General features: G+C 38.8%; 1 protein-coding gene across 18 annotated transcripts in view; it reads left to right on the top strand.

Annotated features, from left to right (window-relative positions):
* LOC106869835 (serine/threonine-protein kinase tousled-like 2) overlaps positions 1 to 27,082 on the top strand; it is a 221,815-nt gene that overhangs the window by 69,941 nt on the left and 124,792 nt on the right. For 12 of the 18 annotated variants that reach the window (XM_089358012.1, XM_089358005.1, XM_089358008.1 and 9 more), the window contains one exon: positions 12,855 to 12,998. In XM_089358012.1, coding sequence (XP_089214138.1) covers positions 12,855 to 12,998 — 144 coding nt within the window. Of the gene's footprint in view, positions 1 to 6,503; positions 6,690 to 10,113; positions 10,272 to 11,697; positions 11,768 to 12,854; positions 12,999 to 27,082 lie in introns of those variants that run through there. The other 6 variants (XM_089358019.1, XM_052970857.2, XM_089358016.1 and 3 more) reach the window with 5 other exon arrangements.

Genomic DNA, 27,082 nt, shown 5'->3' with positions numbered 1-27,082 from the left:
TGAACCAAGAGTCATGTGGTTGGGAAGTAAACCTATTACCACACAGTATATCATACGTAATTTATAGCAGTACAGTGTTATAGTATATCCTTTATAATCTATGGCAGTACAACCTAAGTATGTCACAGATAATTTATAGTAGTTACTGTGTTAAAATCTATAGTAACCCAGTTATATCAATGATAATTTATAAATAGTATAGTGTTATAATATACAAAATAAAATCTATAATATATTTAATATATAGCAACATAGTATTTCAATATGCTACAGAATTTATAGTATTGCTGTGCTATAGTATTTCATATGTGATCTGAAATATTTATATATAATATACAGCTATACAGTATTATAAATATATTATATATAATTTATAGTAGTACAATTTGTTATGTTTTAGTAACAGAAATGAAACGCAACAGAACAAGTGGAATTAACCTGGAACAAGTGTAATATATATTCATGCTTACAACATCTCTTTGAGAGTAAATGTAAATGAATTAATTTTGTAAAGTACTCTATGCTGTTCATAAGGGATTTTAAATTAAATCTTGTAGAATATACAATGCTGTAACCTCTTATTGAAATATGAATATTTCTGTCATGACACATCTGTGTACATGCACACACACACACACACACACATTCACCATTAGATATATAGCACGTTTCATGTCAGTATCCAAAGTAAATCTCCAAATTGGTTACAAGGAGCATCTTAGAGAAGATCAAATTATACACGTGTGTGTGTGTGTGTGAGTATATATATTCTTTTGTTCTTTCATTTGTTTCAGTCATTTGACCGTGGCCATGCTGGAGCACCGCCTTTAGTCGAGCAAATCGACCCCTGGACTTATTCTTTGTAAGCCTATTACTTGTTCTATCGGTTTCTTTTGCCGAGCCGCTAAAGGATGGGGATGCAAACACACCAGCATCGGTTGTCAAGCGATGTTGGGGGAACAAATACACACACACAGGACAGGCTTTCAGTTTCTGTCTACCAAATCCACTCACAAGGCTTTGGTTGGCTTGAAGCTATAGTAGAAGATACTGTTTACGTCCCCCCTAGCTTAGCAGTTCGGCAAAAGACCCCCGATAGAATAAGTACTAAGCTTTCAAAGAATAAGTCCTGGGGTTGATTTCTTTGACTACAAAACTCTTTAAGGCAGTGCTCCAGCATGACCACAGTCAAATAACTGAAACAAGTAAAAGAATAAAAGAAAGGCTACACACACCCACCCACCCACACACAACAGGCTTCCACTCAGTTTCTGGCTACCAAATTCACTCACAAGACATTGATTGACCTGTGGCTATAGTAAAATACACTTATTTCAAGTGCTGCATGGTAGGATTGAACTCAAAACCACTTAGTTGCAAAACATGCCTGCACCAAATTTGCCAATCTGACAACCATTTCAAATATGCATTGCCATCTCCAGAACATTCTAGTCATATCCAAAATATCTATAAGCAGTGATACACAATCATTGTCCTTCCAATACAGGTTATTGTCTGTGTAGTCCAAAGCAAATCTCTGCTCAAAGAAAATTCCAGCTCTACCCATTCCAATTGTTTTTATAGCCAGTACTACTTAATCTAATGTGTCTGTTTTATAAAGAGTATTTGGCTAATATTTCTAGCATGTTCAACATTCTCGTAGAGGTACCATATTTTACAGCATAGAAGTCGATGTAGCATATAGTAAACATCATTGCTAGCTTTTTTATATCTTTCTGCAGCTCACATGGAATTTTTGGTCTGCTAAAGCCATCTTGGTGTATAAATCAATCTACCTTTTTGGGGGATGTAAATTTTGGTCTGAAACAGTCAACTTGTTTGCTGGAAAATAGGAAAATAGAGTATTTGTTAGTTCTGCAGGTTTGTGAAGATGGACCCCCCCCCCCCCCAAAATCCACTCATTGAACCAAACTTCTTGAATTTGTTCTAGATCTTTCACCTTATCTTTCTTTACCTCTCTCTCTCTTTCTCCCCCCCTTTTGTCTGTAAAGTGGTTTTGCCAAACTATACTTTTCTGTTTCAGACTTAAGTATATTTGTACCAATATAAATTTCAAGGTATCAGTTGACGTGTGTGTGTGTGTGTATGCCTATATATTGATGTGTGTCTGTATATTGATGTGTGTGTTTGTATGTGAGTCTATGTGGATATATATATATATATATATATATATATATATATAGAGAGAGAGAGAGAGAGAGAGAGAGAGAGAGAGAGAGAGAGAGAGAGAGATGTGTGTATTTGTAATCTGTGTTTATTTTTCTTGGTTCTCTCTCACTGTCTCTCTTCTTCCCTCTCTCTATCATCTTCTCTTCTCATCTCCTCCCCCTCATGTAAGGTCAAGTTGAGGTGATAGTAACAAAAAAACAAAAAAATCACCCAATTTACTCTCACTGATGTCATAGGTTTCTGTTAAAAAAAAGCTGGCATTCACTGTGATGTTTGCTTTCTGGCCATCAACACTAAGATGTGATTGGTCTCCTTTTTACTGTTTCACATTTCTTTCTTTCTCTATTGCATTGCAGAAGTCTTTTTTTAGCGATAGAGACAAGGGTGCCAATGGAAAGATGTAAAGAAAGAGAGAGTATGTGTGTTGTATGTTTGTATGTGTGTGTGTTTGATTCTTGTACCTTCCTGGAAATTGTCAATTAAAACAACTGGAAACTTGAATGTTCCATATCTTTTGGAAAATTGAATAGATTGATTTCTTTTGCCTTCTTTCTCTCCCTTACAAGAGTTTATTATTATTATTATTATTTATATTAGCCCTTGTGGCCAATAAAAGAATTATTATTATTATTTGGCACAGGAAATTCTGCTGAGATCGACTTGGCCTTTCTTTCACCCTTTCAGGGTCAATAAATTAAGTACCAGTTGCGTACTGGGGTTGATGTAATTGACTAGTCCCCTCTTCCCAAATTTCAGAGCTTGTGCCTTTAGTAGAAAGGACTATTATTATTATTATTATTAAGGGCAGCGAGCTGGCAGAGTTGTTAGCATGCTGGGCGAAATGCCTTGGGGTATTTCATCCGTTGCTTTATTCTGAGTTCAAATTCTACTGCGGTCAACTTTCCTTTCATCCTTTCAGGGTCAATAAATTAAGTACTGGTGAAACACTGGGGGTCAATGTAATCGACTTAATCCCCTCCTCCAAGCAGCCCTTGTAGCAAAAATTTGAAATCATTATTATTATTATTATTCTTTCGTCTGTCCTTCTTATATTTTGAGTTCAAATTCCTCTGAGGTCAACTTTGCCTTTCATCTTTCAGAGGTCGATAAAATAAGTACCCTCCCCCAAATTCCAGGCCTTGTGCCTATCATGGAAAGGATTATTATTATTATTAAGGTGGCGAGATGACAAAACTGTTAGCACGCCAGGCAAAATGCTTAGCGGCATTTCGTCTGTCTTTACATTCTGAGTTCGAATTCCTCTGAGGTTGACTTTGCTTTCATCCTTTCAGGGTCAATAAAATAAGTACCAGTTAAAAACTGGGGTTGCTGTAATCAACTTAGCCCCTCCCCTCAAAATTTCCAGCCTTTTTTTTGTTTCGTTTTTGTTTTATCACTCCCCACCCACCTTCTGTTTCAGGTCTTTTGTCTTGGAGATTTTATTTTGTGTTGTTTATCAAAGTAGTTGTGTGTATGTTTTTTTTATTCTTTGAAAAGAGAGGAGGGATGTATGGTGAATCCTCCACCCCTCTCGGTCAACTTCATGACATACATTGCTAAGTTTCAGCAATAATTTACTCTGTCTGTATGTCTTAACCCAAAACCACTTCTTTTTTTTTTCAAGTTAAATTATTCATATTGCAATTAAAATCCTCAAATCAAAGTTGCCTTATTACATAAATGGTAGCACAAGAATTTCCAAAAGAGTAATGTATCAGACTCAGAGCAGATCTTGAAGAGAGAGGGTAGATTATTGAAAAGGTTGTAAATAGTGACAAAAGGACTTTGACTAACAAATGACCAATAGGTGCAGGCATGGCCGTGCGGTAAGAAGTTAGCTTTCCAACCACATGGTTCCAGGTTCAGTTCCACTGCATAGCATCTTGGGCAAGTGTCTTCTACTATAGCCTCAGGCTGAGACCAAAGTCTTGTGAGTGGATTTGGTAGATGGAAACTGAAAGAAGACCGTCGTATATATATATATATATATATATATATATATATATATATATATATATGTGCATGTGTGTGTTTGTTTGTTCCCACCACCATCATCGCTTGACAACTGATGTTGGTGTGTTTACGTTCCCGTAACTTAGTGGTTCAGCAAAAGACACCGATAGAATAAGTACCAGTTTTACAAAGAATAAGTCCTAGGGTCGATTTGTTCAACTAAAGGCGATGCTCCAGCATGGCCGCAGTCAAATGAAAAGAAAAGCATAAGGAATTGATTGTTTCACTGGCACATTAAACAAACAATCAATTAGTTAGATATTTAACCGAGTGACTAACAATAAAGAAGTGATATTGAACCAGTGCTTGTGTTATTGTTAATATTGGTGCAGTGACCTTCCCAAGACACAACAAAATTTGTTTGAACACATGAATTCACATCAAGAATCTTGCAAACCAAATACAGTAACGAAGTAACATGTTTTTGTGTTTAAGTTGTATATCAAAACACCCACTAAGTGTCTGCAAAAATACATTAAAATGTTAGTTACTAAAACTCTATCCACTCTGAAAACTCTTGAGTATTTTGAAATCCACTCAAAGGTATTTGCTGCCGATGTGTAAACTGGGCATTTGATCATAAGAATTGCATCAGTCCGGGAAAACCCACGGAGGTCATTGACACTGCATATTCTCATCTGAATAACACAGAAAGAACATTTTACAAACAGTCATTAAAGCATTGAATTAACTATGTAACCTCCTCAGCATGGATGCACACACACTTTTACATTTCATCTTTTACTTGTTCCAGTCTATCGACTGTGGCCATGCTGGAGCACTGTCCAGTACTTATTCTAAACCCCCCCCCCTTGCTGAACTGGTAAGTTACAGGGACATAAGTAAACCTACACTGGTTGCCAAGTAATGGTGAGGGACAAACACAAAGATACAGACGAGGAACTCCATTTTTGCTTCTTGTATTTGCTATCATGATCTTTCTGTCAATGCCCGACATTCATGACTAAAGGCGAGCAAAGGCACAATTATCAAATTGAAGACGGCAAGTTTGGCTCTTTGACCAACCTCTTCTGAAGATCGAATTCTGTACCTGGCACTTGAAATTCTAGCCCCCAGCCCCTCCGTCACTAAGTATTTCCATGATAGTCATAATTGTTTTTTTAGCCACAGGTCAGCTATGACCTAAGCAAACCTTGATCAAAATCAATGAAGCTGTGGAAGGTGCAACCCTGATATAAAGCACCCGTCCAGGTGCCACATAAGATGTATCCAGTACACTCTGTAAAGCGGTTGATATTAAGAAGTGCATCCAGCCATAGAATCCATGCTAAAACAGGTAACTGGAGCCTGGTGCAGCTCTCAGGCTTACCAGCTCCTGTCAACCTGTCCAACCCATGCCAGCATGGGAAATGGATGATGATGGTGATGTGTGTGTACATTCATGCAAGAGATTTGACTGCTATTTCTTGTAGATTAAACAACCACATGGAGGCTCCGCCATTACCAATTTCACTTCACAGGTAAAGTGTAAAGTTTTTGATGTTAGTATACTGTTGGAAGAAGTATTTCCAATTTTCTAGATAATGTCATCTTTTGGAGAAACAAGAACTTTTTCTTTCTCCTTAGCCTATGAGAGAGTGGAGTAATTTAATTTTATGTATTGCTATGACTTTGTTGCTCTCAAAGAATGGCTTGTCCTGCAACTTTTGTATGTGTTCTTCATTTAAGGCTAATTCAGTTGGAATGAGGATGTTTTATGGATTAGTGGTCAGCATTCTTTGTGGCACAGTTGCCAATTTTTGTGGCGGAATTATAACATAATAGATCTTGGTATATTTATGAGGGCAGTGTTGTGGCACTGCTCCAATAAATAGATAGAATGTGACAAAAATGGTAGAAGGTGGAAGTAAATAGTGGAATAGTATGGAGAATTTGACACAAAATTGTGGGAAACTGGTAGAATGTTGTAGTAAATAATAGTATAATTGGAAGACAGTTTCAATAAATCGTGGAATGATAGATAGAATATATCACATCTTTCCTAGGTTAATTATTATCATTTTCTGTTCTTAGTTAAAATTTTGTTTGGAGACATGCAATAGTAAAGATTAAATCGATTTATGCCTTTGTGATAAAAAATCCCCACAAATGGTTTCAATACAGTTTTAACAGAAAGATTTGGAAGAATTAGATGAAAGTTCTCCTGTAATTTCCTTTCATGTAAATAAATGTGTATGTTAATTTTAAAATTTGCCAGCAGAATCTTATAAAATGACAATGTTCCAAAAAATGTACATATTTATATATTATATATGAAAATAAAAAATCTTGATTTACAGAAAAGGATTAGTTGCGAAACTTCTAGATGCCTATTATTTGTGAAGTTCTTCTAGGGACGATTTTCCGCTCTTCTGCCTAGATCAGGCGCAGGCAACCTTTAATAAGAAACGAGCCGCATAAGACATAATACATCATTAAACGAGCAACACTACTTAAGAAAAGAAAAAGAAAAAAAAAAACTCAAGGTAATTTTTCGTTAGGTGTCCTGCGGATGCAATTTTCCCATGACTCTCCCATTGACAAATACCAGTCTCCTCTCAATGTCAGTTGAATGTTTTGCAACCCTATTTGTTAATGACAAGACCAAAGATTTTGCATTTATCTAATTCGTTTTTCTTCACCATGGTGTTGTACAGGTGTACATTTTTGGACTATTTCAGTTTTATTAAACATGGCAGTTTGTCCGCCTCTTTTCAGTTTTCAACGGCTTCCAAGTCGCCTTTCTCTGAGAAACACCGAGTCAAAAGTACTTCGACAAATTCTATCGACGATACCTTTACTTTATAAATATGTCAGAAATTCCTTTTATATTTCATCTAAGTTTTTACATGCTGTTATAATTCATAATTCTAAAGATATTTTAATTTTTACACCAAATTATTCTATTGGAATTTGATAGCCATATTAGTGTTTCTTATCTAAGGATAATCCACTTTCAGCGATCAAATCATACGTTAAAATATTTTCTTTCTTCTTTTTTCTATCGCCACCACCTCCGCCTGAAGTTGTTTGGTAAATAATTCTTATTTGCCCAGTAACGACATTCAGTCTTATTTCCTTCCCTACCACATAAAAATTTACCATATTCTTATGGGAATCATGTTCAGGGAGGTATTTATATCTCTATTGTCAACATTTAACATCCATACCGGCCCTAACCCAGTTTTTTGTCAATGATAGACAGACAAGAAAAATTGATCGAATTCAACTATTTACATTTGTTGCGTAGCCGAGTGTTACAAAAAAATAAACAGTAATTATCTAATATGGCTTTATTTTTCGAAACTAAAGTAATAAACGATGTTCACAACTGTGCATTTGATTTTTTCTTCTTTATTTATTTTGAATGTTTCATGCCGATGGAGCGACGATAAAAACACGGCTTTGCTAAACAAGCGAAACGGCTGACAAATATGAACCGGAAGTAGATTGATATAGGTTACAAACCTCACTTCCTGTTTTCATTCACCATGTAAATAGTACAAACACGAGATCTTCACTTTCTGTTTCTTCCCTTCTTCAATAAAACACAATATAGTATTTTATCATATATAGATATATACATATATATTTGGATATTTTAAAATTTCTGCCAACCACTTGAAATATTTTAAATTTTCACCTGATTATTTTGTAAAAAAAAAAAAATGATGATGAAAATCGGATTCGGTTACGAAATTTGAAATATTTAAAGTGGTTGCAATAAATTTAAGGAAATTCGTATATATTTAGGACAGTTATTTCCATTGTAGATTTCGACTTTTTTGTGTTAAATACCCTAGCGTGTACATAACCGTCTTTGAATAAACACATTTTTTTTTGTATGACAAATTCTTTTAATTTCAGCAGCTACTGGCGGTTTTTTCTATTTCACATCAAAACCGTATACCTAGCAAATCTTTTTTAAAGGTAGAGTTTTTAAAAATTAATTTAATTCGTAATGTTGTGTTGCAGTTTATAAGGTAAACAACACGTTCTCTGGACGACGCGGTGAAAAAAAGAAGCGGGTGGTAAGGGAGGTAACTTTGGCTTAATGTGTTCCACCGAAATATTGGTGAGACACCAATAGATAACTATGGAAGTGTTTTAGTGTTATAATTCTAGATTTGCCACAAGGGCAGTGTTATATAAAAAAAAAAAGACGTTACAGCAATCGAAACAAAGATTTCCGGAAGAAGTCGTTATGGATTTTTTCTCGTAATTTTTGGTGTATTTTTTTTAGTGTTTTTTTTTTTCGCTTGGGAAAAAAATAAATAAAAAGGTCCTCGAATGTGTTACGAATAACGTTTATATGAAAATCTAAGTAAATTGATAAATTAATTGATATATCGCCCCACCTACTTCCTCACACGGTTACAAAGAAATAAAATTAGCGTACAAGACAGGAGACTGACTGACTATGTCACTCTTCAATTCAACCGCTCTCACCCCCCCCCCATCTTTCATAAATCTGCTACTACTAATAATAACGATGGCAAATTTTTTTTTTGTTTTGAGATATGCACAGCACCACGATTTTCTTAGAGAAGTGGTGTTATAATCGAATTAATCGATCCCGCTACCTATTTTATTGATCCTTGAAAGATGAATGGTACAGGCAGGGTTTGAACTCAGAACATAAAGGCACCTCACTAAAATATATCGGCCCTTTTGATTCTTTTACCACACTTCAATAATAATAATAATAATAATTATTATTATTATTATGGTTTGTCCAAATCTAATATGTTTTATAAAACTGATAAATTTATAAGATGAGAGATGAAACGAAGAGTAACTTGACAGAAAATCACCTTTGTGTTGCTATATATTGAATTAAATTGGTCCTGAGGTGAGGTTAAACCCGGCGAGATTTGAACGTGATACATGAATCAGCAAACTGTTAATAACTTGGAATAATGGGGGAAAAAAAAATGTTTTTTTTTCACACGCAAAACTTTTCTTTATTGGTGAAGAAAATAAATGGAGTTTTGGCCGTCCACGCCTTTTTCATTTCCTTTTCTTTTTTTCTTTTATTTTAATCGAAAGCGGAATTGAAACACGATAGCGGTTCTTCATTGACAATCGAAACCGCGACTCCTGTTTCTCGACCGCCGAGATTTGACAATCAGCCTTAATGATTTCTGTAGAATGACAGAGTTGGACGAGGAGGTATTACGACGAGACGTGATATTTATGTCTTTCTGCATTTGTTAGTTTATCTTCGTGAAATTAAAAGCAATAGAAATCAGGTAGCGATCATGGTTCGCCGGGAGCTGTACCTATTTGCTACACCACCCTCAACCACTACTACAATACATGTAATGATAGTAGTAGTTTTTTTTTTATCAGTTGCATAATGGTTATACCTAATAATGTTAACGATGATGATGATAATAATATTGTTTAGTTTTGAGTCGATCTTATGAATTCTAGTGTATTAAACGAAAGGTATTTTACGGCAGTCGAAATAAACCCTAAACTGTATTAAAGATGGCTGTAGTTCTAATCTAGGAATTTCTGTGTATATATATGTATGTGTGCATTTAAGTTACTATGTGTTTATGCGTGTGTGTGTGTCTGTGTAAGTGTTTGTCTGTGTGTGTGTAAGTGCGTGCGTGATTGCGTCCGTTCGTCGTCTATCCTGCAGTCAGGACAAACAACTGAACGGTCCCCGTAGGTACGGGAGCAATCCCGGTGTGCTGTTGATGTCTGTCCCCCATTGGAACTATGGTCTGTTAGCCACCGTCTTCTGTAAACTAAAGTTTTCTTTGACATTGGCAAATCTTTAAATAAATAATGAACTATGATTCGAGTTGCCATATATTTTACTCGGTGTAAAAGATTTGGGTGATCGAGTTCGTATATACGAACGTATGTATGTATATGTGTGACTATGTGTTCGTGTGTTTGTGTGTGTCTCCTGTCTGTCAGGGAAATACAATCACGGAACGATCCCTCTAGATAACCGCGATTTGTGGTTAGTGGTGATGGCTGTCCCTGACTGGAACCATGAGTTCTCAAAACCAGAGATTCTTCTCAGTGCCAGAGTATCAGAGCAGGTTGAGGTACCATGGGTCTTGTATAGAGATTGGTGTATTCGTGTGTTTAATGTGCGTGAAAGAGAGGTTGATAGAGATGTGGTTGACCATTCGTAGCAGTCAATCACATACAGAAAAGCCATCACTTCGGTCCATTGTTAATTAATTGCTCTTCAAGTCTTTTATATGTGTGAGTGTGTGTGTTTGTTGTAATAGTTTTCATTTTTTTCATTTTTTTTCCTTAAAAAAAAATATTAACTCGGTTTATGTTTGTGTGTCTAATTTTTTCTTTCTTGAATTTATGTTACGGTGGCAATAAAACAATGAACTTTTACGTAGGTTAGTGTCATGTTAAAGCGGATAACTGGAAGTAAATTCGAAAGAAACATGATAATTGTGGTGGTGGTGATGCTGATGTTGATGATGATGATGTCGATTGTAATATTGATTGCTAATAATAACGATGTATGGAATCGTAATTTTGGTGGGCTGGAAGTAAAACGAGATGTTGTGATGTTCATACCTTGTTACTCAGTCTCACTGCATTTAATGCAGCAAAATTGAATAATGAATTCAATTGGTTTGAGCTTTTAACTCTTCACCATCGATTTCCCAAATGATCATGATTTCGATTTCTTAGGCACAAGCACCCTTCTTTCCTTTTTTACCCCCGTTATTATTATTATTATTATTATTATTATTATTATTATTATTATCGTTATTGTTATAAACACCGATCGGCTGATTGCGGCGATCATTTTGGTTTTGTTGTTTTAACGATGTAAAATATTATGTCAGTCATGCTTTTCTAGAGTGTTAACAAAGTTACTGTTGTGATTTAGTCCAAATATACCTATGATCAAAGGCGTTCCATTCATGACCATCCTTTTTTTTTTTTATATCAGCCTGTGCATCCAAATTCATGTACAATGCATTCTTTTTTTCTTTCTAAGACGATAGTAGGTTGAAGGAGATTAGACAGAAATTTGTAGCAGGTTGAGGGAGGAACACAGACTCTAGCATCAAAGTTTTAATTAAATAATAATAATAATAATAATAATAATAATAATAGCAACAACAACAAAGATGTATGGCAGGCATAGGGCCACAAATTTTTGAAGGGTGGGGTTATAGTTGATTAAATTTTGGCCACTAATTCTTGTTAAATTGATCCTTAATGTAAAATAAACTCCTGTGGGATTTGAACTGAGAATGTAATAATTATAATAGTAAATAATTACTAAGACACAAAACTACCAAAAAAAAAAAAAAAAATGTCTATTTTGGTAGGCAGTGGGCTCATTTTGCAAGAGACTAGGTAGAGTCAAAAATAGCCTTGTGTATTACTGGTACTTATTATTAACCTTGGACTGATAGGACAAATTAGATGTTATTTGTGAGATACTGGACTGGATGGTTTAAAAGTGTCCAGCATTCCTTCTTGTCAGGTTATCATCTTGGGTTGTCATGATGTCAGCAGAAGTGGCGGAGAGGATTTCTTAGGATTCTAGAACTTAATAATGGTAACAATGTTAATTAATTACTGTGATAATGAATTCATTTAACTTAAATGGCATAGTGCACTTCATTCTACAACAAAGTTGCATTGTCATTTTGGATGATTTCTTTCTTTGTAGAGATGGTGGTGGTGTTGGACATAGTTTTTGTATTCTAGGTTGAAGGGTCAAATAAGGTGTTTGATTTTTTTTCAAGTTCTTCTTTTAGGATAATTCTTTACTGAATGTTTTCCTTCTTTTAATAGTGTATATACTCCTGCATATATCAGATGCAGTTGGAAGGTTTAGGGCCTCAGAGTGACTACAAGTTTCATCCTGGTGTGAAATATTTGAACTGTAGCAACTAGTGAAATAATTATAATTTTTTCAGTATTAAATCAGTGAACCATCCATTTACCTCAAGAAAATTCTTACTTTACCATCAACCTGTGATTAAATTATCTCTATCTTAGAAGCAATGCCACCAAGTATGACTTACTGTTTTGTATATATGTGTGTGTTATGTATGTATGTATGTATATTGTCTTTTCATTTGTACTTTTTTCTTAAAAGAAAACGAAACTGTTTTTACTTTATGAAGTAAAAGGGCAGTTAAAGGAAAACTTGGATTCAAATTGGAGGACCTTATTACTTTGTTCAGTGCATCATTTTGCTTTTGATATGGGTAAACCTGATTTAAGGGAGGTGTGGTTGCTATTTCTAGCAAGTTGAGTGACCATGTAGAGACTTTCTCCATGCATGTGTGTATATTTAGAAACTTTACTATTCAATCCATACCAATGTGTGACAGTAGTACCTGGATAGTTGTCAATCTATCCAGCAGTCGTCAATAGATGAGAATACACACAAACACACATCCACATTTATATATTTTGGTTGTTGTGAGAGATTTTACTTAGATGAACCAAGTTTTCCCAAATGTATGCTACACACACACACACTTTTTTTTTTTTTGGTCCTTTTTCTTTCATCATTCTATCAGAACTAATTTTTCTCAGCTCCATGCCCTCACATTTATGTATGTTGTTGTTGTCTCTATATGAACACAATTTGCATTGCTTAAACAATTTTTTTTTTCTCCTTTCTGTTTCAGTTTCAGCCACTAAACCAACATGGCCAGACACAATCACAACCACAGGCTACACCGGTAACACAAATACAACACAATCCACATGTATCTCATTTGGATAACAACTCCAATCTGAGTACAGGATCTATAGAACTCAAAGATGATGATGTAAGATGAAGCATGTTTTATTTCATTCTTTTGTTTTATTTTTTATGTTCTATCATCCCTTTCACCATACACACATTCAAAACAACAATGCAGAAATGAAATGATTAAACTAATTACTGAAGAGGATTTTGTATCTGTGAACAAGGCTTGTCTTTATTTTAGTTTACTCAACAGCAGTTAGTAATACAGTACAGCATGGCCTCGTGGTAAGGGTCTTGGGTTCATAATCATAAATGTCATGGGTTCAATTCTAGGGCAGCACAGTGTATTGTGTCCTTGAGCAAAACATTTCCTTAGATGGTGCTACAGTTTACTTAGTTGAAAACATTCACTTACTTAATACTGCTGCATCCTTTTCTCCAGCTGTCACATCCTTGCTTGCTCCACTGGGAGGGTCCAGACAGTGTCTGTTGTCTTTCTGCTTGTGACAACCTATATAAAATAATTAGCCAAAGCATGGTACATGTTACCGTGATGGCTGTGGGTTAGTATCCCATCCAGCAGATGTATTTGTCTCTCTCTCTGTTTCTTCAGTCTCAGTATAAGCAGTAGGAGTGAGAAGGCCCTGTGGATAAAAGGTCAGTCATCATGAGTTCACTCACAGAACTCTGAACAGAGAATTTCATTTTGCCACTACTTCAGTTTATTTAGTTCTTTGGAATGAGTACTAAATCATGCAGGTACATCTATGCTAAACCGTTGTCTTCGCCAGGGGTACTGAATATCTCTCATCTACTTAATGTTATGATACAAGAACTTTGTCTCATGAAAGACATTTAGAGGTGGGTGGTATTTAAACATATTTTATCTTACCAATACACTCCACTGTACTAAGTATTAATTTTGTGAATCTCTAGGGTTTCATAGCTCTCACCACTTCACTTTCACCAACACATCATGGATTTCAGGTTTAAATGCTATTGAGACCTTAGATACAAAAATGTTATTAATTTTAATTTCAGAATAGTGGTTCCTAGCACATGTTTTGATATCAGTAAAACTCTTTATAGGTGATCATAGATAAAAACAATTGAAATTTAGTGGAAATACCCCCATCTCTGTACGTCTGCCATTTACCACTAATACACCCACGAACTTACCCATCCATACCACTTCTATATTCATCTTCCTTTAACTTGAGGGTACACTCTGTCACATCTTCACCATCTCCTCTCTTTTCTGCCTAGAGTAACCCTCTCTCTCCCCTACTGCAAGGCATTTCTTTTATCATACTTTAACATCTCATCTCATCTTCTGATGCAAAGCCACTTCACTCAATACTACTCCCTGATAAGTTGTGGTAGTCTTTTCTTACAAGCTACTTAGTGACTTCACTAGTGTCAGTGCCACATAAAAAGCACTCAGGACACTCTGTGAAGTAGTTGGCATTAAGACGGGCATCCAGCCATAGAAACACTGCCAAGCTTGCCAGTTTATGCCTAATTGTCCAATCCATGTCTGCAGAGAAAAAACTGGGTATACATAGCATCAGATATAACATGCAAGAGAGAAGACTGCATTGGTATGGCCATGTAATGCATATGAATGAAGACAGTTGCACCAAGAGGTGCTGGTCTCTAATTGTAGAGGGAACGTGGAATGAGTAGACCCAGAAAGATGTGGGCCGAAGTGGTGAGAAAGGATCTACAGATGTTGGGACTCAAGGAGGGGATGATAGGGCCTCGAGACTCCCTGTGGTTTGCTGTACTTGAAAAGACCTGTCAAACTAAGTAAAAGCCTGATTGCCCTTGCATACAGGCTCATCCTCTGAAACCCTCTCCAGCTGAGCATCCCTAATCTTGCAGGTTTGTAGGTGCTAATGCCATGTAAATAGCACCCATACTGGTGCTGTATTAAAACACCCAGGTACACTCTGTAAAGTGGTTGGCGTTAGGAAGGACATCCAGCCATAGAAACCCCACCAAAATGGACATGGGGCCTGAACAGACCTTCAGCTGGTCAGCTCCTGTCAAACCATCCAACCTATGCCTGCAGGGAAAGTGGACGTTAAATGATGATGATGATGTAAATACTTAGAAATCTTTAATCTCTAACAATGAGGTTAACAGCCTGAATGATTATAATTTTATAAGTTGTCTAGACATGATTTAAACCTAAATTCATAGTTCACCTGTATTCTATATGAATTGTCATCTTTCATTGTACAAATGTCTGACAGAAAGGTGTGTAGTAACTTCAAGGTGTCTTCATGTATAGGTGTCATGATAAAATGCATCTAGTGTATTCTGCAAAGTGATTGATGCTATGAAGGGTAGCTATGCTAAAAATGTAACATACAAATTAGATTATAGTCCTTTGAGCCCTCTAGGAAGATAGTAACTCTAAATTAGAACTTGCTCAGACTGTGAGAACTCAGTCAACCAATGTCAGGATGGAAAGCAATATAAAATGATGATGAGGTTAGTATCTGTGGAATTAGAACCTCTGTGTGGACTTGTACACATGCAACTTGTAATGAAGCAGGAAGTTTTATAATTTGATGTTGACGATCTATGATTGAAAGTATATTAGTTGTGCCAACCATCCTGTTTTAGTAGTATGAAGGATAGAGGGCTACATTGTCCAATATGTTATTTCTTTGCTAACACTGTTGGATGAGATTTGAAGGAGATTTGGCTACTATTTCCAGCAGTTTATGTGATCATCTAAACACTCCATTGTTAGTTTGCAGTTTATTTTTGGGTTGGTGAAGAAGAGATTGAGAACCAGGTGGGACCTTTTTACCTGTGCCCAATAGAAAGTTTTCTGTGGAAAGTTTTTCTCAAATGAGTAAAATGTACCCTAATCTTTTCTTCACGAACCAGTCCAATAAGGGGCTCCAAACTCTTCACCAACTAATAGAAAAACAAACAACAATTAAATGCTTTACAAAACATCACACAGAACAATGCACATCATAGGTTGCATGTGTGTGCACACATACCAACAAACAAATCACCATGTATGCAGAGAAATAACAACCTAAGAATTCTAAAACTAAAGGGCCATTTTTACACCTGAAAATCCCAGTCCTTGACCAGTGTTTGTTCCAACATATTTACCTCAACCTACAGAATTACTTGTTCAGTAAAAATCAAAATGTATTAACTTTTCACCAGAATAGTATTAGAGTAATTGTTCTAAAAGAGAAATACCCTAAAAAAAAAAGAGCATCATTCCCAGCTGATGTGAATAAAATAGAACACATACATCATCATCATCATCATCATCATTTAACATCTGCTTTCCATGCTAGCTTGGGTTGGACGATTTGACTGAGGACTGGCGAACCAGATGGCTGCACCAGTCTCCAATCTGATCTGGCAGAGTTTCTACAGCTGGATGCCCTTCCTAACACCAACCACTCCGAGAGTGTAGTGGGTGCTTTTACGTGCCACTGGCACGAGGGCCAGTCTGGCGGTACTGGCAATGGCCACGCTCGAAATGGTGTATTTTACGTGCCACCTGCACAGGAGCCAGTCCAGCGGCACTGGCAACGATCTCGCTCAATTAGTCTACAGTGTAAAAGATATTCTGCACTCAACACTAACTGTTCTACTTTCAATATCTGCAGTCAGCAGCTTCATTAATTCTAAAACCTCATTTGGCCAGACTATCCTTAAACTTGTGAAATATATGACTTTCACCCAGCTCCTCTAACATGATACGGGTCTGTAGCTTGATTTTAGTGAGGACGTACACCAAACTAACAACAGTAACATGTTAAGGCTGTTTTCTCAGCTACACAAAAGTTATTTGCTCTATTAGTGGTTCCCAAACTCTTTCGGGGTGCCTCCCCCTTGGCACCCTGGCCACACTTTAGCGCCCCCTCTCCATCCAACTAACCATCACATAGACCCCTTTCTGAAGCAAATTCAAAGCAACTGTATTTCAGAAATAAAACTTAACCTAATGAACCCATTATTTCGTTCTTTTTACATGAATCGCCTGTTTTGGCTACCCCATTAATGCACTACTTTTCGTCAACGCCCCCTTGAAACTCACCACCGTCCCCAGGGGGCCAATACTGCCCACCTTGAGAACTACTGCTCTACATTCTCTTCACCAACCTGCTTGCCCTCGTATCCTCTTCTATCCTTGTCATATTTGATCTTCATTGTCATCATCATCATCATCATAGTTTTAGGGTACACTTTTCCATGTTTCCATGGGTTGGACAGAGTTTGTTGAGAAAGATTTTCTACAACTGGAGGTCCTTCGTTTCATGAACTCTCACCTGTTTCAATGCTAGGTAATATTTCCCCATGTCCAGGCAAATTTTTGCAGAGTAGTGGAAATGAACAACACTGCTTATATGACAGTGACACTCGTTTACAACTCTCACATCATTCAAGACAAAAAGACACAAACTTACACTCACATACAGTTTCAGCTGCTCTAGGAGGGCCTGCAAAGGCCATGGGTGCTGAACCTTTCCTCCAGATGCAGCAAGTGAAAAGGGAAAATTTAGCTAAACCCCTGTTAGATCATATTACAAAGAGGTAACAGAAAACTAGTTCCAACTGCATAACTCAAGGAAGAAAATAAAGAAGTAAAAGAACGTTCTGTAGTGACATTGCCTAAACAATTCCAGAAAGTTAGAATTCTGGACTAATGGCAGTTATGTGAACTAACAATAGACATCTTAATTTGTATAATGCCAAGACAAACTTTGGAGCTTGACTCTGTCCTCTGACCTGTCAAATACGGCCTAACTGGTCAACCTTTGTCAGCATAGAATGCAAATTATAAAGGATGATAATGTAAGTAGATAAATTTATAATGATTGCACAGTTAGATAGTAAGATAATCATCATCGTCATTGTCATCATCATCATCATGGCAACGATGACATCTGTTTCTCAATTATTGCACAAGTTGAACACTGTTTGTAGTGTCACATCTTCTTGTCTTCGTCCCATGAGCTAATTCAATAGCCATTCAATGCTAGCCCATCGGCATCATGCATCTCACACACAGTCATACAGGCTGTTAGCTTCCCTGTACATAGCTTGCACTCCTCTCGCAAGCCATCCATCTATACCCAGTTTTCTTAGAGATCTGATTTTAAAGTGTGGTCCCATGTCAAAGCCCTTTTTCAGATCAACAGATACTAAATAGAGGGGCTTATACTAAGCTACAAAAGACTCTTGAAATTGCCCCTTTGAGATGAGAGCATCAGAAGTAACACAACCTAACACAAATCTCACCTGTGTCTCACCTGATCTAATCTTCCTGCTGATGATGATGGGTTGGATGCAGTATATCAAGGGAAATTTTCTAAGGCCAGATGCCCTTCCTGTTACCAGCTCTTACCTCTTTCCAAGCAAGGTAATGTTTCCCCCAGGGCCAGGCATGTTTTCACTGAGCATTTGCAATGAATGACATTCATTTACAACAGTCATGCAATGTCAAGACAACGAGACACAGATACACACACACACGTGCACGCATGCACGACATGCTTTTTTCAGTTTACATCTGCTAAATCTAGAGACAAGGCTTTGGTTCACCCAGGGCTGCAGGTAAAAACATCTGCCCAAGGTGCCACGTAGTGGGACTGAACTGAAAAACCATGCAATTGGGAAGCAAACTTCTTAACCACATCTCACTTGCCTCTTCACACTTACACCTTGTATCAAAATTATTTCTGTCAAAGGACTAAGATATACGCTGCATTGCTGTAGACCCACCCACTCACCTATAAATCACTGGTGCCGGTGCCATGTAAAAAGCACCCAGTGAACTCTGTAAAGTGGTTATTGTCAGGAAGGCCATCCAACCACTGACTCCAAACCAAAGCACAATGAAACCTGTTGTGGCTCCTGGCCTTGCCAGCTCCTGTCTAACCGTCCAACCCATGCCAGCATGGAAAATGGATGTTAAATGATGATAATGATTACTTTCATAATTCCGTCCATCAGTTTGATACTTCTGTGATTGCTTCATTCTAAAGCATCTCCTTTGCCCTTGTGATGACAGTTGGTGATGCTAGTGCTACAACAGTCATTAACTATGACACCTTCCTACTTTACCTGGTTGACAATGCAAGTAACTAGCTTAAGTCCTACTTCACTGGATATTTTATATTTTTAACATCTCCATAATTGTCCTTGGTGGACCCAGCAGCTATGCTTACCTCCCTGTCCTTTATGGTTATTTTGACCATATAACGGTCAACTTCAATAGCGGATCCCTCTATTGAGTCTCCTCCTCACCACCATCATCATCATCATCATTTAACCGTGGTTTTTCATGCTGACTTGTGTTGGCCAGTTTTGACAGGAGCTGGTCATCCAGAAGAGATGCACCAGGCTCCATTGTCTGATTTGGCATGGTTTCTACGGCTGGGTGCCCTTCCTAATGCCAACCACTTTACAAAGTGTACTGGGTGCTTTTTAGGTGGCACCAGCATAGGTGCTTTTTATGTGGCACTGGCATGGGTGCATTTTATGTGGCACCAGCACAACTTGGGATAATTTCTCACACGTTCTTCACATTCAACAACCGCTTGTAATAGTTCCAAGCCACAGTAAAACTGGGTTGACCGACAATTCATTGACAGACAATTTACAGATAGGACAATTGTGTGGTTTGGTGCAGAGTCTTGTTACCAGACATAGGGTGTTCCAGCAGCCACCCTCTTGACCCAGGGCAGCACAACCTCCTCCAGGTACTTGATGTAGGCCTCCGTGTTGAGTCTGAGGCCATATGGGAATTGTCTATTGGTGAATTGTCTGTTGTCAAATTGTCTGCGCACGGTAGTCATCATCATCATCATCATCGTTTAACGTCCGCCTTCCATGCTAGCATGGGTTGGAAGATTTGACTGAGGACTGGCGAACCAGATGGCTGCACCGGGCTCCAATCTGATCTGGCAGAGTTTCTACAGCTGGGATGCCCTTCCTAACGCCAACCACTCCGAGAGTGTAGTGACAGTAAGTGTATTGCTATCACTCTGGGCACATTTTTCTTTATTAATATCTTGATTCACGTTGGTATACTACTTTGCCATCCAGAACACCTGAAGCTTCTGGTCCACTCATTGCAGAATATTGGCAAACCTGTTGCTTTTCAGCTTCTCTCTGAGTTATATAAACCTGATGTCTGGGGCTATAGTAGAAGACACCCAGTGGGACTGAAGTCAAAATAGTTTTTTTTTTTTGTGTGTGTGTGTGTTTTAGCTGTCAACTACTCTAATGGTTGTTTCAGCATGTCTAACCTGCCCTCAATGTCCTGTTGAAAACCCAGACTAAATCGTCTGATACTTAACTCAGTTTAAGCATTTATTATGATTCTCTCACCATGTTCATGACTTGGTCCATCACTTTACAGTTACCCACCTCCATTGCATCTTGTTTACCCTTGCAATTGTTTATGGTTATATTGCTACACTAGTCATTGAAGGTACCACCTTCTTGTGCAATCTAATTTACTCGGTACTAAACTACTATAGTGCTTACATATCCTGATGTTGTCGTTAGAATCTCTGTCGTTAATGTCTCGGGACGACCTATAGCTTTCTATTTTATTTCCTTGTTAACCAGTCTGCTATTAATCCTTACAACTGACTCTTATATCAGCTTTAGTAGCAGTAGTTTCAGGTGAAATAAACATCAGAGATGTTTTACTCCCCCCCCCCCCCCACACACACAATCGGCAGGAGCCACTCAGAGGGTTTTTCAAGCCCTTCTAAATCCATTGCAATACTGGAAACCTTTCTTTATCATCAGCAGATATCTCAGTCTCACAAGTGTTTTGCCCCTTAGCCTGTATGCTTCACCTGAGTAGGGTAGCAAGGCCTGAACTAATCTTCACCTATGGAAAGGTTCCACTCGCAGTCTCTCATCAACCATAGCCATCTTGAACTAGTTTTACCTGCCATGCCTATTTCCTCAATGGCTCTCTTCAGTTGTCTGGGTTTCAGCCCCGTCTTATGCAGGATGCTTCTTTCAAACCTGTTGTTAGTCTCACTTCATGCTGTCTTGTTCCATCTCTCAAGAAGCTGGATTACTCTTGAAATGTATATCCGGCTATGTAGGTGTGTAATAAAGGAGTTATGTGGTATCTGTATTGTGTGTGGTTTTTATGAAGAGAACAAAGTTCTGAATTGGTGTTTTGGTTCATGCTGCTGTCTGCTGCCCTTTTTTTCTGGACAGAAGGCTTTCAGGTGGCTTTTACTATCACGTGAAAGAAACCCTTCTACTCTACACTAATACCTTTGATTGACCCCCTTCTCTCCACTTCTTCATTGGGTACTGTTCCAACATAGCCTTCTGACCTCCAGGGGTCATCAGGATCTGGGTGTCCCCCACCTAACCCCATCAGACTGCCACTTAACCACATGTTATTGTAAGTCACCTGTTTAGTGTTTCGTTGTTTGTGAGATATGTACATAGTGTTTATGTATTTCCTTTAAGATCTCCAAAGAGCTACAATGTGACAGTTCCATCAAGTGGGGTCCTATCACTGAATCACATGGGTTCCTACGGCTGAGTTCATTCTGTTAGAACCCTTTGCAACATGGCCACATAGCCTTCTGCACATGGTTAACTTTACACTTTACCATTGTACCAAAAATAGAACTAATCTCTCTGATATGTTTTTCCCTTTTTTCTTCTTCAAAGACTGTGGACTTTATTTACAATCTAGATCCCATACATCATCTCTTACTCTCAATGCAAATTCATTCTCCTTTTTCTGACATAAATTTCTCAACTCCTCTCTTAATTATTTGTACTTGTGGTGGCATTCACCCAGGGTGGGTCAAGCTGGTTCTGACCAACGAGGTCACCACGTCCCTTACACATGCTGACTACATACAACAGTTGACCACAGTCGAGACTGTAATGGATACCCATTCCCGATTCCACTGCCAAAGACCATAGACGCAAGGGCCTAGTTGTTCTTCCATGTCTGCCTTTACTAACGCCAGTCACATCTTCAGTTGTTCTCCAGCTCGTTTATGCCTGTCTGGGTGGGGAGCCAGGTTGTCCACCCTGCAAGTAAATTCCCAAAGTGGCTGGCAGAGAGTATGGCCAGTCCACCATAGACATCTTGTGAGTGGACCTTCTTGCAGAAAGTTGATGCTGTAGCATTGTCGTATCCAGGATCTGAAATGAATGCTCCACTTTAGCTCTATCATTTCGAAGCCAAACTCCTCTCTGCAAATCCATGTTTGATTTTCCGGGTTGCAAGCTCTACTCAAACTTCACTCCTAAACGTAGTGTCTGCCCATATATGGATTGCATTCTCCATCTCACTCCCTTTGCTCATCTGAATTTCAGCAACAGCTTCCAGTTATTCTGGCTCAAAGTCTTTCTCTCCAATTCTCTTTTGCTCCCTCTGTTGCTTTTCTAACTTCACAAATCCCCTGCAATTCATCATCATCATCATCATCATTTTTTAAGCTGGCATTGGTTGGTTGGTTGGTTTTGACAGGAGCTGCACCAAGTTCTGTTGTCTGTTTTGAATGGTTTCTACAGATGGATGCCCTTCCTGACATGAATCACTTTACAAAGAGCACTGGGTACTTTTTATGTGGCACCAGCACCGACAGGGTCACCAAATACCTTGCATGACAAAAACCCCTTAACTGGGAGGGGAGGAGTAGTATTGAGGGTGTGTGGCTTTGTGCCAGTTGAGAAATTTAAGGTATAAAGGGGACAAAAGTCTGCTTATTCTTTAATAATATCTCCTGCATCGAGGGCGTATCTCATTTTACCCTTCTCCCAAGTTATAGACTTTGGTGATTCCAACACTCCCCTCTTGCCCAGTGGTCCCCACACTCGTTCCATATCAATGCTGCCAGGGCAAAAGCTGAATCCTTTGTAATTTTCAACTTCCTCATTCAACTTGTTTCATCTGTTCCTTGCATCTTAGTCTGACCCAGGGACGCTCCTAACACCTTTCATACCAAACATTACTGATTTGGTATCTTTTGTGGCATCTGACCCTAATCCTTATCACACCTAACAACACACAACCATGTACTACCCCTACACAGCACCTCGCCACCCCTTTGATCTCTAGAGCTCTTCAAGTCAATTAACTGGTTGGAAGTCCATCAGTGTTATGTTCGTTATCCTGGTAGCATACATGCCTTGTTCCTGACCCATCAGAAATTAAGGTATATGACCATTTTGCTTCCACCTGATTCAACACTGATTTAATTCGGACGTGACATTTTAATGCTTTTCTTGTTCTCACTCTCTCTCCCTCTTTCTCTCACTGTTTATGTGTGTGTGTGTGTACATCTAGTTATGTTTCTATATATGTGTAATCTCTCTCTCTCTCTCTCTCTCCCTCGATCAACCTGTATAAATTTCTCCATGTGAGCACATGTGTGTGTGTGTGTGTGTGTGTATAATTTCCTCCGGTGCCAAGAAATATTGTTGCCCGAACAGGTTCAGTGTCCTGTCAGCAGTGCCAAATTGTCAGCAACCAATCAACTACACCTGCTTGTCTCCTGCAGAAACAGCTAGGCAGGTGACTAATACTAACCTTGTAGTCATATCTTTCTAGAACCCTCACACAACAAAAGCTCAATGCCCCAAGTTCTCCAAGTAGCTCACTCAAAGTTGTGTTGCAACAGTTAAGGTAAAAAAGGAACAAAGCCTACAATGCTTGGAGAGACACACCCACTCCTGAAAGACTCTGTGGTATTAACCCAGCAATGCAATTCCTGCAAAACACCTTCTGGAACTGCAAAAGATGACCTCAACCTATTCCACATCACAAACTGCAGCAGATCCTTCTGGTCTATTACCAAAAGATCCTTTACTAACTTTGCAGAATTCCCTTTTCCTCCAGTTCTCAACATTGAAGTTTCTGTCAGGAATACTCCTCTCCCATTATGGAAGATGCCTCAATCTTCACTGCTTGCTTTGCATCCAGTTACACATAAAGTACTCTTGGAAAATCTCCCCTAAATTTATCCCTTTCCACCCCACCAGGTTCCCCAAGTGCAAAAGTACTTTCTCTTGTTTCAAACCAGCAAAGCCACTGGCCCCTGATATAGTCCCTTTGTTTGCTCTCAGACATTTTGCCTCAGAGCTTACCTTTGTTCTCACCAAACTCTTCAATTTCAGACTCTCTGCAGGAATATATCATGATTTTTGGAAATTCCCTCTGTTCCATTTCCACTACCCTCTGTTCCATTTCCAAGAAAGACAACCTCTCTGATCCTGCCAACTGTCATCATCCTTGTTGCACTTTTTCTCAATATCTCTGAGGTAATGGAGAACGCCATTAGCAATGATGTCCTCCAACATGTTGAGTTTCCCTCTTTCTTTCTTTCTCTTTGTCTTTAATGACTATTAGTATAGCTTCAGTAGAACTAAATCCACTGGAGACCTACACTGGTGGGCTCTCACTGTAGACAAATTCAGTGAAAACAATAGTCTTCCTTGACATCAGCAAAACTTTCAATCATCTCTGCCTTGCAAATCTCCTATTAAAACTTTTGCATGTTTTGGCTCCATTTGTCTTTTATCTCCTTTCAAATTGCACAATCACAGCAAATCTTGATGGTTCTCCTTCTCTGTCCCATACTCTTTTAACTCTGGTGTACCCTCAGGTTTGGTTTAGTACCTCTCCCCTCTTTGTACATATGCCAAAGACCTGCTTAGTATCATGTCTGATAATTCTCAGTTTTACACAGTTGATATAATCCTTCATCCTCCCCTCATCTCCTTCACCTAGCTTCCCATCCACTTGCAACAAAGACACATCATGCCAATTTTATTCTGATTACATAAAACGGAGACCTGGAAAGCATTCTCCAGTAGAGCTTTGTCAATCTTGTTGCTTTCAACAGTGAAAATCAAATACGTGAATATGTGTATGGTTTGATATCAGGAAAACATTATCATACTCAACTAGAGCCCTAATGGTCACTCCAAATATTACACCTCACTGACCCTTCTCTTCAAGATCAGAAATTACTTCATTCCCCCAACAATTACTGACATTCTACAAAAGTCAGGTGAAGCCCTTAATGAGGTATTGCTCCCACAACCGACATGGTGTTTCCACTGCACTATACTGCTACTCTTCATCATCATTGTCGTTGTTTAATGTCTGCTTTCCATGCTGGCATGGGTTGGACGGTTTGACTGAGGACTGGTGAGCCAGAAGGCTGCACCAGGTTCCAATCTGATCTGGCAATGTTTCTATAGCTGGATGCCCTTCCTAATGACAACCACTCCAAGAGTGTAGTGGGTGCTTTTTACGTGCCACCGGCACGAGGGCCAGTCAGGTGGTACTGGCATCGGCCATGCTTGAATGGTGCTTTTTATGTGCCACCGGTACGGGAGCCAGTCAGGCGGCACTGGCAATGACCATGCTCGAATGGTGCTTTTTATGTGCCTGCCACTTATCACCTTATCCTTCCTCAACCATTTCCCTAACCTCATATTGATATTCACTCTTGTTCTCATTGAAAGCGAAAAGAAAGGTCCTTAGGAGTTGTGTGAGAGCTGCAATGCTGTATGGGAGTGAGACATGGTGTTTGAGGGAGAGAGAGAGATGGTAATTTTGAGAAGGACTGAGAGGGCAATGGTCAGAGAAATGTGTGGTGTGAGGCTGCTTGATAAGAGGATGACTGAGGACTTGATGGGAATGCTGGGGTTGGAGGAATCAGTGGAACGGCTGGCTAGGGCGAATGGAGTGCAGTGGTATGGGCATATGTTGGGTTATTTGTTCACACCTGAGTGGACTGGATCAAGGTAAAATGAAGTGTTTTGCTCAAGACCACAACTCACCGCCTGGTCCAGGAATCAAAACCACACCCTTGTGATCATGGGTGCAGTACCCTAACCACTAGATCATGTGCCATCACCTTCGATTATGGTTTGCATGGAAACCTCCTGGCTAAACTGCCAGTCTGTGGCTTTCATCCATCTCCCTACCATTGGATTGGGAGTTCCTTTTTAGATGACTTCATTGCAGTGTGTGCTGACGAGGCTCTCTCTGGCCCAAACTATTGATTCTGATGTAACTACAGTTTCGTTACGAAGGAGGTATAAACCACACTAGTGCAGTGCTCCACAACCTGTATGCTGTGGCACACTGGTGTGCCATGAGACGATGCTAGGTGTGCCACAGTGTAAGCTGAATACAATTTTTTCCCCTGTACTTTTAGTTATATTTTTGTACTACCAAATTTTGAAAAGAATATATGTGTAATGAGGGAAATCTGCTTCAGGTGACTCTTAAGGGTTTGCTATATAAGCCAATATAGGGGTCAGTGAACAGCAAGCTCAAGGGCTGCCCTGGGCAGCATACTATTTAGCTATGCCACTGCACATCGGTAGTTTAATTGTCTCCTTCACTTTCCCCACTCTACATTAATGATGTAGTCTTCTATGTAACAACATACGCCACTCAGACAATGGACCCTTCACTCATCTTTAACTATACTTGTGTCTGTGTTCTTCTGGGAAGGGTTGAGCCAGCTTCAACCAGTCAACCACATCATCATGATCAGGTGCAGGTGTGGCTAAGCACAAGCATATATGTGTGGTTGCTTCCCAACCATGTTGTTTTGAGTTCAGTCCCACTGCGTGGCACTTTAAGCGAGTGTCTTCTACTATATAGCCTTAAGCTGCCCAAAGCCTTGTGAGTGGATTTGGTCAGTGGCAACTGAAAAAAGCCTGTTGTGTGTGTATGTATACATATGTGTGGTGGGGGGCAGGTTTAGCCCCACTGCATGGAACTTTGATTAAGGGTCTTCTGCTACAGCCCTGAGTTGACTAAGGCCTTGTGAGTGTATTTTGAAAGCAGAAACTGAAAGAAGCCTGTTGTGTGTGTGTATATGTTCCCCCTGTCTTATGATCTGTCCTCCTTCCTAAGCCACTGCTTTCTCTCTCACTTTACACCTCCACACTGATATTTCCCTACAACTGCACTTCCACCCTTGTACATCATTCAATTCGTTTACCTTGCCCCCCATCTCTAATCATCTGTTACTTTTCCCTCACTTTCTTACGAAACTACCTACCTTCTATGATCACCTGACCATATCCTGTCTTATGCTCACCTTCTCATACATTGAAGGGTTGCTTTAACACACCATCACTGAC

Source organism: Octopus bimaculoides, chromosome 9 (assembly GCF_046866305.1).
Source record: "Octopus bimaculoides isolate indiv1 chromosome 9, ASM4686630v1, whole genome shotgun sequence".
NCBI lineage: Eukaryota > Metazoa > Mollusca > Cephalopoda > Octopoda > Octopodidae > Octopus > Octopus bimaculoides.
The sequence above is the reverse complement of the archived record's forward strand: the minus strand, read 5'-3'. Positions and strand labels throughout refer to the sequence as shown.